Source organism: Heteronotia binoei, chromosome 14 (genome assembly GCF_032191835.1).
Source record: "Heteronotia binoei isolate CCM8104 ecotype False Entrance Well chromosome 14, APGP_CSIRO_Hbin_v1, whole genome shotgun sequence".
Classification (NCBI taxonomy): domain Eukaryota; kingdom Metazoa; phylum Chordata; class Lepidosauria; order Squamata; family Gekkonidae; genus Heteronotia; species Heteronotia binoei.
In genome coordinates, this window is record NC_083236.1 from 52826141 (window position 1) to 52836989 (window position 10849).

Consider the following 10849-nt stretch of genomic DNA (forward strand, 5'->3'; position numbering starts at 1 on the left):
TAAACTGCTTTGAGTTCCCATTGAGGAGAAAGACGGGGTATAAACAAAGCAAAATAAACAAATATATGCATAAATAATCCCACAATAAGAGAAGTTGAAAGCTGGAAATTCAACAGAAGAGAAGCCCAATGAATTTTAAAACTATTTGCTAAATAAATTGCATTAACAGGTTTAGACTTCAGATACCAATTACTCAGCAGAAATGATACCCACTTAATTTGAAACATGACTTTTATGATCGATTTCAAATCAGTGCTACACATTCTTCAAAATTTTCCTCACCACCCTTCAGGATTGGTCCAAAATATTCAGGCACATATCTTCTCAGCCTTTGGGCTAAGATCAAGTGTAGTAATATTCAGGCACCTTGAGGCAGATTTTTTTCTTTTGCCATCAAGTGGCAGTCCATTCATGGCATTTAAGGGTATATTTAAAACCCTTAAAACATTAGCACTTGTTGGTATTAAAGGTGCTTTCTTTGTATCTCTCTCATGGGGTCTAGGGAACTGAGCAAAGGAAGTTCTGGGCCTTTCTTTCTTTCCTTCCTTCCCCAGGGGACAAAGAGGGGGAAGGAAGAGAGGCTTGGGTCTGTAGCCTTGCTGTATGATTGAGAGAGCCTGGAAAAACAAGCTCTACCTTCTCCCCTTCTTCCTCAAGGGAGGAGCCTAGCTGATGAGAAAATAGAGGTTTTGCTCTGTAGCTCCTGTGCGATTGAGCAAGCCTGGCAATGCAAGCTGTGATGCAGAAGGAAGCAAGAGAGAGGGAGAAGGAAGCAGATGACAGCCAGTTGCTTGGGGGCCTGATAGGAGCCCTCTAGGGACCTGATTTGGCCTCTGGGCCACATGTTTGACACTCCTGCTGTATGGTTTTCAAGGCATGAGATGTTCCAAAGTGGTTTCCCATTGCCTGCCTCTGCATAGCAACCCTGGCCTTCCTTGGTGATCTCCTAATAAAATACTAACCAGGTCTGACCCTGCTTAGCTTCTGAGATCCAATTACATTGGGCTAGCCTGGGCTATTATTATTTGGGCAAAATATCCAAATAATATCCCTGGACAACAGAGCTGTCTTTTAGTGGTGCTGTGAAATCTACCACCCAAGATAGTTGCCTGACTCTGCCTCACAATATTTATCATTTGCTTCATTTATATCCCAACTTTCGTCTCAATGGGGACTCAAGCTGGCTTACACAATTCCCCTCACCTTCATTTCATCCTCACAAGAACCTTATAGAGTTAGGCTTAGAGATAGTAATTGGCCCAAGTTCACCCAGCAAACTTCCACGGCAGAGCTAGGATTCAAACCTGGCTCTCCAAGCTATTAGTCCAGCACTTTAGCCACTACGCTGCACTGGCAGTTCTGATCTTCTTCACTTGGAAGTATTGAAATTAGGACTGCTACCCAGACCTTCCCCTCTTCTCCAGCTCATTCAGCCTAGAACACCAGAAATGTATCTAGGGAACTGTTTTGGCACCAGGGACCAGTTTTGTAGAAGACACTTTTTCCGTGGACCCGGGGGGCGGGGGATGGTTTCAGGATGATACAATTGTACACTTTATTTCTATTAGTTTGGTGTGGTGGTTAAGTGTGCGGACTCTTTTCTGGGAGAACAGGGTTTGATTCCGCACTCTTCCACTTACAGCTGCTGCAATGGCCTTGGGTCAGCCATTGCTCTCACAGCAGTTGTCCTGGAAAGGGCAGCTTCTGGGAGAGCTCTCTCAGCCCCACCCACCTCACAGGGTGTCTGTTGTAGGGGAGGAAGGTAAAGGAGATTGTGAGCCACTCTGAGACTCTGAAATTCGGAGTGGAGGGCAAGATATAAATCCAATGTCATCATCTTATTATTACTACTGCATTGTAATATATAATGAAATAATTATACAACTCAAGGCCTGGTTGCTAGTGGTACTAGTCCATGGACTGGGGGTTGGGGACCCCTGATATAGACCATACTGGTATTTCCCAACCTGTGGAGCAGGAAACTTTTGATAGTGGGCTGCACACCAGCCATCCCTAATGGCTGCTCCTGCATTTGCCCCCTTTTCTTTCTTACCAGCTGCTCACATTCTCATTTCCTCCTTTCCTTTTGCAACAGGAATTGGGGGGAAGGGAAGAAGATGATGAAGAAGAAGATATTGGATTTATATCCCGCCCTCCACTCCAAAGAGTCTCAGAGCGGCTCACAATCTCCTTTACCTTCCTCCCCCACAACAGACACCCTGTGAGGTGGGTGGGGCTGGAGAGGGCTCTCACAGCAGCTGCCCTTTCGAGGACAACCTCTGCCAGAGCTATGGCTGATCAAACCATGCTAGCAGGTGCAAGTGGAGGAGTGGGGAATCAAACCCGGTTCTCCCAGATAAGAGTCCGCACACTTAACCACTACACCAAACTGGCTCTCCTGGGGGGAGCTGTCCAGCAACTAGTAATTTTATGGTAGTAACTGGAAGTAGGGAAGAAAGGCTGGAGAGTGGGAGGGAGCTGTCCAGCACATGGTGGAAAAAACAGAGAAGAGAGAGAGAGATGTGCATTCATGTGCTCTGTCTTGGTACCACTCCCTGATGATTCAGTCCAACCTCCCGCCCAGGCTCCTACAGCTCCTCACCACCCTCTGCTTGCTGTGGGAGATATACTACACTGGGCCCTTTGCTGCTCACGTCTTTGCAAACATCTACCATTTCCCCATATCTCCTCAACCCAGTGTCCCCACCAGCGCACCTTCTCAGTCTCTGGCTCCAACTCCGTTGGCAGAGGAGGCTTTGACCTATATGTTGGACTTGACCCTGGAAACACTATCTTCCTTGTCATATAATAGTTTGTATTTTCACTACATATATATGTTGACTGATAAAGAATCAAGTAAAACATATCCTTTTGGTTTCTAGAGTAAGCTACTAAATCTCCTATCCCTCTTCACAAGAAATGAACAGCATTCCTAATTTGTAACTTCATGTCTATTTTCTACAATGCTACGCTGGACCGGCCTTTTTGGTTAAGTGGTTAGAGTGTTGGTCTGGATTCTGGGAGACCTGGATTCAAGCTCCCATTCTGCCTTGAAGATTGTTGGTTGATCTTGGGCCAGTCACTCAGCCTAACTTGTTTCAGAGTTGTTATGAGGACAAAATGGGGAAGAGAAAGGGTAAGGAATCCAAAAAAGGGGGTAAGAAGAGGAAGGGTAAGAATAAAAAAAAGCAGAGGGGTTGAAATGTGACATTTGTATATGACAAAATGGGTGGGTAAGGTGAAAGGTATGAGAGCAGAAGAAGGAACAGATCTTGGGTGTGCTTTTTATTTTATCAATGCTTCTGAATCTTGCTTATAACTCCTGAGTGTTAACTGTGACTACCCAATTTTGATTTTTTTTCCTTTAAAAATTATTTTTATTCAAACAGATTTAGAGCCAGCCCTATTTAAAAAAAACTCATTCTATTCCTAAATGGATAAGAGATGATGTTCTAGAAAGGTTAGCTTGGTGTTCCAAAACAAAATATGGTGGCATCTTAAAGACTAACAAATTCATTGCAGCATAAGCTTCCTGGGAAATAGCCTGCTGCAGCTGCGTGAACAACACTGCTTTAGATAACCTGCCAATGGAATTATGGCCATATGATCTTTACCTCAATACACAATGGTCAGTAGAGGCCTATTACAGCTCGTTTTAGAATGAAGGCAGATGCTCTCTGCTTGCACAGTCTCCTCAGAATCCAGCAAGCGTTCAGAGAGCAGGACGTTTTATAAATTAATTCCACTCAAAGCAGCATTAGCTTTCATTTCAAGATCTCTTTATATGCCTTCCAAGGAAACTGTAAAAAAAGGAACCAGACAGCTACATGTTCCAGAAAATAAAAGGGATGAAAGCAAAATATAAAAAAAACTCTTTTGCTGTTGACACTTGGGAAGGTGGGATTACTATTTGAGAATTGGGCTCAGGCAGAAAAGCACTAATGCAGCCTACATAGCATTCCCTTCCCAACAAGTATGTTTCAACAAGTAGTATAGTCAGGAGCTGGAGGAGAAGGTAATTCAGTTCTCTCTGTTTTGTTTGTGCAAGTAATTATTCCTGAAATAGTAATAAAGACACTACACTAGACAGCACAGCACACATCCAAGTGCATCCGCATGTTTACACCTATTTCTTATTCAATGCCAACTGTGGAACGTCCAGGACCAGAATATCAGAATGCAGCAAAGCCTGATCTTATTGATTAAAAAATATAGATTAATATTGAGGTTTAATATCTAAATAGGAATAAGAAATTGCAACTCGAACAAAGACATCCTGTTTCGAATCATAGAGTTGGAAGGGACTTGTAGGGTCATCTAGTCCAACCCCCTGCACATTGCAGGAAACTCACTAATACCTCCCCCTAAATTCACAGGATCTTCATGGCTGTCAGATGGTCATCTAGCCTCTGTTTAAAAACCTCCAAGGAAGGAGAGCTCACCACCTCCTGAGGAAGCCTGTTCCATGTTTGGTTCCATGAGAGTTTGAAGTTGTGTCTGCAATGAGGAGCCTGTGAATTTAGGGGAGGTGTTTGTGAGTTTCCTGCATTGTGCAGGGGGTTGGACTAGATGACCCTGAAGGTCCCTTCCAACTCTATGATTCTATGATTTCTCAGCCCTGGGAACAAGCAACTTCAAATTTGAAGAGAATTTCTTCCCAGTATTCCTGGATGGGAAATGTACAAAAGGCCAGATGATACATTACCTTTGGTACAGCAGGAACATCTGGGAAGCACACATAGTGCAATTAAGTCTTTTATGATTTCCTCCAGAATCATAACAGGGCAAACATTTATATTTTACAACAAATAAAGATATTGCTGGCAAGTTGTCTTTTGCCAGTGAGAAGACGCATCAAGAAAACCAAAGTGGCTCAGAAAGGTCGGCTTTAGCTGAATAAGAATTCTACATTGTGTTAGTAATCATAAAAGGATTGGCAAGTCAATCAATGGAAAACATCCATAGATTTCAAAGGAAAAAGTGGTTTCTGAATACTACTTCAAGTTTTAGTATAACAAGAATACATTTGAATAACTGATTTTTACTGAGGTTTCATCAAAAATCAGCTATGTACAAGAGAAATGCTATTATACACTCAGAAAACTTACAAAAGAATTATAATATGCTCCGTCATAGATGTCAATGATTGGCAAGCTATATTTTAGCTCTTAATACTGCATGTCAATCATAATGAAAGTATTTATATTTTATATCCCTATTAAGCACTCGCTGAGATTTGGGGATGAAAAGAGAAACATTCCTTCCCCATAATCTCAATGCATGGACAAAAATTCCATTGAGAAAGACAGTCAGCAAGCAAAGGAATGTACGTCAGTGGAAGGTAAGAGATTACCCACTGGGCAGCGAATCCTGAACAGTCTCAAGATTATCCTTCCTCTTTTTCATTATCTATATTTGCAAAGCAGAGTCTGTTATGGGCAACAAGGATGAACAATCCTACCACATAAGCAGCACTCTTAACATGATTTTTCCATCTCAAGGAAACTACCCGTGTCTTACGAAGTATAAGATTTCTGTTCAACTAGGACCCTAACCAGAAGAGAATCACTGGCATCCTGTTGTCAGCTGTTTAAATAAGACAAACGTATTATGTTTCCACTTCTATAGGTTAGCCATGATATGGCTAAATTTGCCAAAGCAATGCAATAAGAATGAATTACTATATATATTTTTAAATAGTAACAAGGCATTGCTTCAGTATGGTTTAACAAAAAAAAAAGTATGGCACTCTTGATTCTCACCTATGTATCTCACCTACAGAAAAACATGAGATCAACAGCACAGTTTTCTCTTAGGTGTAAGGCTAAATGCTCATTTTATAGGCATCTTCTTGTTTAATTTACAGAATTTTATGTCATAACCTGCCTACATAGGGCCTATGGGAAAGGGTAAAACAAGAGTACAGTAAGTAACCAGAGACTATTTATGAAATCCAAGTAAAAAATGGTTTCAGACTACTACAGAAGCTCAGTATAGCATAACATCAATATTTTAACAGAAATAAGGTCGAAGTAAAAATAAGACACTCAGTTATGAATATTTCAAAAGTTAGCTTGAGTATTGCTAGTAGCTTGATGAGACAAACTAGATAAAGACATGGACACTCTAATAAAGACTATGACCCAGATGCATTTATATTACTAAAGTAGCTTATATATATTTCCCACACGCAATTAACGACTCAATTGTTTAGTAATGGAATGGTACATTCACAGATTCCATTCCATGGTCTATACTACACTGTTTTCAAAGGAATGTTTAAAAGTCCACATAAATATGCACTTAAAACTCCCTCCCCTCATCACACATAAAATGATATACAAGATAATTACACACAATATTTACAGAGCAGTATTCAAAATTACTAAACAATACCAGTAATTTCTTTACATCTTATTAGCCCAAGCTGTTCTGGTTCACAGGGGAATACGGGAATGAGTATGAATAAATGATGGAATCAAAATAAACTTTGCAACCTGCCCACCATAAGAGGTCAGCCTAGTACAAGAGGCACGGTCCTTTCTAGCTGCTATATTTATCTGCCTGCTCCCTTAATTAGGAAAAAATAAACATGGGGAACCACTCTCTCCCCACCCCCAACAGAATAATTTAACAAATGACCCAAGAATTTCTGGTAACTCCACAGCAGTTATTATTTTAAATGCATAGAGGCTGCAAATTCCTTGGTCTGTTCATGCTACAGAGATATATACAGTATAAAAGTCTCAGGCAAAGCTTTCTTTTAATCATTTGAACCTTGGAGGGAAAATATAAAGGGCAATAAAAGGATGAAGGAACATAACGATATGAAAAACTGCAACACTGTCTTTATTTTTTTCTGTTGCTTAAAAAGAGAACTGTCGTTCGCACTTATGGAAGATGATAAATGAGTGGAATTATAAAGCAGTAACATATCCAGGGCTACCAACAGCACAGCTAAGGAAAGAGTACAGGCAGCCTTTGATTTTCTCAATATCGCCTTGATTTTCTGCATACTCACCTTCTAGAGTGTCATCTACTTCCTGCCTCCCTCTCTCCACTGACTGCTGTGGAGTTTAAATAAGAATTACCTCCCCTATGATCTACAGCTCTTTGACAGTCAGCAACAAGCCAAGAGTAACCCTCTGGCAGGTAGTTAGTGAGGCAGCTGAGATGTCCTGTCACCTAGACCATCTTTGTTGGCAGTTCCACTAGAGCTGTACCAATCCAATGGGGAGAGGGGGAGAGACAAGCTTCCAGGGTCTTCCCCTCAATCACTGGTCAGCCACTCTGGGAAACAAACTTTTTCAGCACTCCAGCTGGTTGAAACACCTTCAGATACTCCTGATCTCCTTTGAGAGCAATCCTAAGCAGGTCTATTTGGAATTCTACTATGGTCTATTCAATGGGGCTTACTCCCAGGAAAGTGCCCTTAGGATTGCACTGTTAGTTTATGATGAAAGGAGATTTGATTCTTGAAAGCTTGTATCCCAAAAATCTTGTTAGTCTTTTAGGATGCTACTGGACTAGAATACAGATCTACAGCAGACCAACACAGGTACCTTCCTGAAACTCATTTCCTTAGGTAGCCAGACACAATTGGACTGGGAGGTGGGAGAAGCAAGGAGTTTTAAGGAGTCAGGGGTTTCTTTTGAGGCAGGTTGGGGATGAGAACATGCAGAGAGATGCTGACTAGCTATAGTGGAGCATTTTGGAAGAGTTTCCTTTGTAACAGTTGAGACTGCAGCTGCAGACCTGCCACAGAAAGTTTTTTTTTCTCCCATTGAAGCACAGGAAAAATCTGGTTGATTGGCTTACACTGGCAAATCCCAAGGAGACAAAAAGGGTTTTTTAAACTAAAAAAAGCCCTAAAGAGGCACCTTGCAAACCTCAACCGTGCTGAACATGGCTGACTTGTTCCTCAGCAGGTGAAGGGTAACTGGCCAGAGATCTTTTGACCCAGACCCAGTAAACTTTCACAATGACCTCAAACTGGAGCCAAGCCTGAAATCATAGCAAGGGGGGAGGAAGCAAAAGAGAGCAGCTTGCTCATTCCCTGAGAAATCTAGGATTTGGGGGATGGGGGGGCGGGCTTCTCCAGCAAGAAGCCTGCAAGACACCAGCTGCTCTGAACTGATGAATGGAAGCCTTCTAGAGGACATAGAGGTCTTTGTTTCCTGGATGTGTGGGGCAGCCTCCGCCTCACTTTCCTGGGGGAGGATGGGGGGGGGGGAGAAAAGAAAGCATAGAAATGAGGAAGTTCCAGGTGTATTGTGGGGGAGGGGGAAATCTATTTTCTTTCTTTCACTCTCAACTTCCTTTGCTTTACAGGCACCAGAGATTTCCACAAATCTCCATGTGCTATGCTTGAAACTCTGTATGTGTGGGGATGTCGGATTTTAGGCAGCTAGGAGTTGAACGGCTGGAGAAATCTAGAAGTCAACTGAAAGGGAGCAAGGTGCAAAGGAACCACCTTGTAACACACCTTCCCCCTTAGAGAAGGGCATTTCTGGGGGGGTAAGAGGGCCATGTTCTGGCGCACTTTTTTGCCTCTTCCCTACACTCTGTGGTTGGGACAGCATAGCAACAACATAACCTCCACCTCCCAGATGTCAGATTAACCTAATTTAACCCCTTTTATGGGCTTGGAAAAATCAGTTTCTTCTTTTTCCCAATATGGAGATGGCTTTATTTTGGCATATAAAGGGGGTTAAGTGTTAAGCATTCCTCCAAGGGAAAAGTAAAGAAAGCTACCCCTTTCCACTCTTCCCAACAATCATTACTACTCAATGACAGCATTAAGTGTTGTTATTGTTATTAAGTAAATTGATCGCCCATTCTCAAGGGCCATTATTACAACTATGAGGCACTAAGGATCGCATCATCGAGTACTATTATTACACAATACTGAGCATTAGTGCTGCTATTAAGGTCCAGCTATCGCATATTATTATTACACATCCCCAAGTGCAGTTTTTTGCAAACCACTACAGTATTATCACATGTTCACAGAGACTATTTCTGCATATGCTAGTCCATCACAAAGTGCATCCCTTGTTCCTTACTTATCAAAACATTTCTATCCTGCCTTTCCTCGTGAGTCAAGGCGGCTTACAATAATTAAATACTCTGACCTTTTTTACCTATGAATAAGCACTATTTTTTTGGGGGGGGGCATTATCACCAGGTGCAATTATTACAAATAAGTACAGTATTATTAGCTAGCGCTATCAGTAATATTTTTTGCATCCAATTTATATCTCTCTAAATGCGATCACTGCATGCTAAAGACCGTATCACTGCATGCACCCAAGTGCAATTTTTGCCCTTCGCTGCAATGATTAGGGGTGCGTCGTTCATCTTATACTAAATAATGTGTTTTGCAACTGGATTAGAAATAGCACACTGTGAATGAACCCTAGGAGTTGCAAACCTTACTGACTCAGACCCTCGGTCCATCAAAGTCAGTGTTGCCTACTCAGACTGGCAGCGGCTCCCCAGGGTTTCAAGCTGAGGTTTTCCATGCCTACTTTTGCCTGGAACCCTTTCGAGTTGGAGATGCCATGGACTGGGAGAACCTGGGACCAAGCAGATGCTCTAACCACTGACCCACCGTCCCTCCTCACCATCCCTGAGATTTTTTTACACCTACTTGCCTAGACCCTTTTTTAGGGGGAGATGCCGGGATCGAACCTGGGACCTTCTGCTCACCAAGCAGATGCTCTAACCACTGACCCACCGTCCCTTCTCGCCATCCCTGAGATTTTTTTACACCTACTTGCCTAGACCCTTTTTAGGGGGAGATGCCGGGATCGAACCTGGGACCTCGCTTACCAAGCAGATGCTCTAACCACTGACCCACCGTCCCTCCTCACCATCCCTGAGATTTTTTGACACCTACTTGCCTAGACCCTTTTTTAGGGGGAGATGCCGGGATCGAACCTGGGACCTTCTGCTCACCAAGCAGATGCTCTAACCACTGACCCACCGTCCCTTCTCGCCATCCCTGAGATTTTTTACACCTACTTGCCTAAACCCTTTTTAGGGGGAGATGCCGGGATCGAACCTGGGACCTTCTGCTCACCAAGCAGATGCTCTAACCACTGACCCACCGTCCCTTCTCGCCATCCCTGAGATTTTTTACACCTACTTGCCTAAACCCTTTTTAGGGGGAGATGCCGGGATCGAACCTGGGACCTTCTGCTTACCAAGCAGATGCTCTACCCACCGAGCCGCCGCCGGGTTTTTTGCGCAACGCCGCAATTCCGACGGGCTGCACAGCGCGCACGCCGAACAAGCGCGGTTTCTGCACCTCGCTTGCAGTCACGAAGGGCTCATCCTCGCGTGCAAGCGGCGGATCTCACGGTCTCCCCCCCCACGCCCTCTCCCCCCTCCCTACCTTCCAGCACCGAGTAGACCTTGTCCAGAGCCATCGCCGCGCACCTGTGGCCGGCCGGGGTGCGCCGCCGCCGACACCGCCTCCTCCTCCTCTCAGCGCGGGCGCTTCATCGCCGCCATCCCTGGCAGTCCCCCCACCCCGTCCCCGCCAAAGCCAGCAGCAGCAGCAGCACCGTCTCCGCTTCTCCTCCTCCTCAGGCTCGCCTCCGCCGCGCCGCCCTCAGGGCTGCCCCTCGCTGGCCATGGCGACTCCCGCCCGGCCGCCCCTTCATGCCCGGGGCGCGCCTGCAGGGCGGGAAACTTGTGGCGACGGTTGAAGGGAGGGCAGCAGCAGCAGCGCCGCCTTCGCCTCAGCGGCTCCCGCGCTTTTTCTCGGAGGGCACGTCGGTGGGCTCTCGCTCCCTCGGCACGGCTCGTCTCGTCCCTCTCGGGCTGCTGCTTCTCCTCCGCC

General features: G+C 44.4%; 1 protein-coding gene and 1 pseudogene across 1 annotated transcript in view; one reads left to right on the forward strand and one right to left on the reverse strand.

The window, feature by feature from the left end:
- Window positions 1-10464, reverse strand: part of NETO2 (neuropilin and tolloid like 2) — a 46875-nt gene extending 36411 nt beyond the window's left edge. Inside the window, exon 1 of the mRNA XM_060254371.1 lies at window positions 10400-10464. Within this exon, the coding sequence (XP_060110354.1) occupies window positions 10400-10433 (34 nt within the window). The 5' untranslated portion in view covers window positions 10434-10464. The remainder of the gene's footprint in view (window positions 1-10399) is intronic.
- LOC132582820 (U2 spliceosomal RNA) lies at window positions 317-450 on the forward strand (annotated as a pseudogene).
- Window positions 10465-10849: the final 385 nt, after the last annotated feature.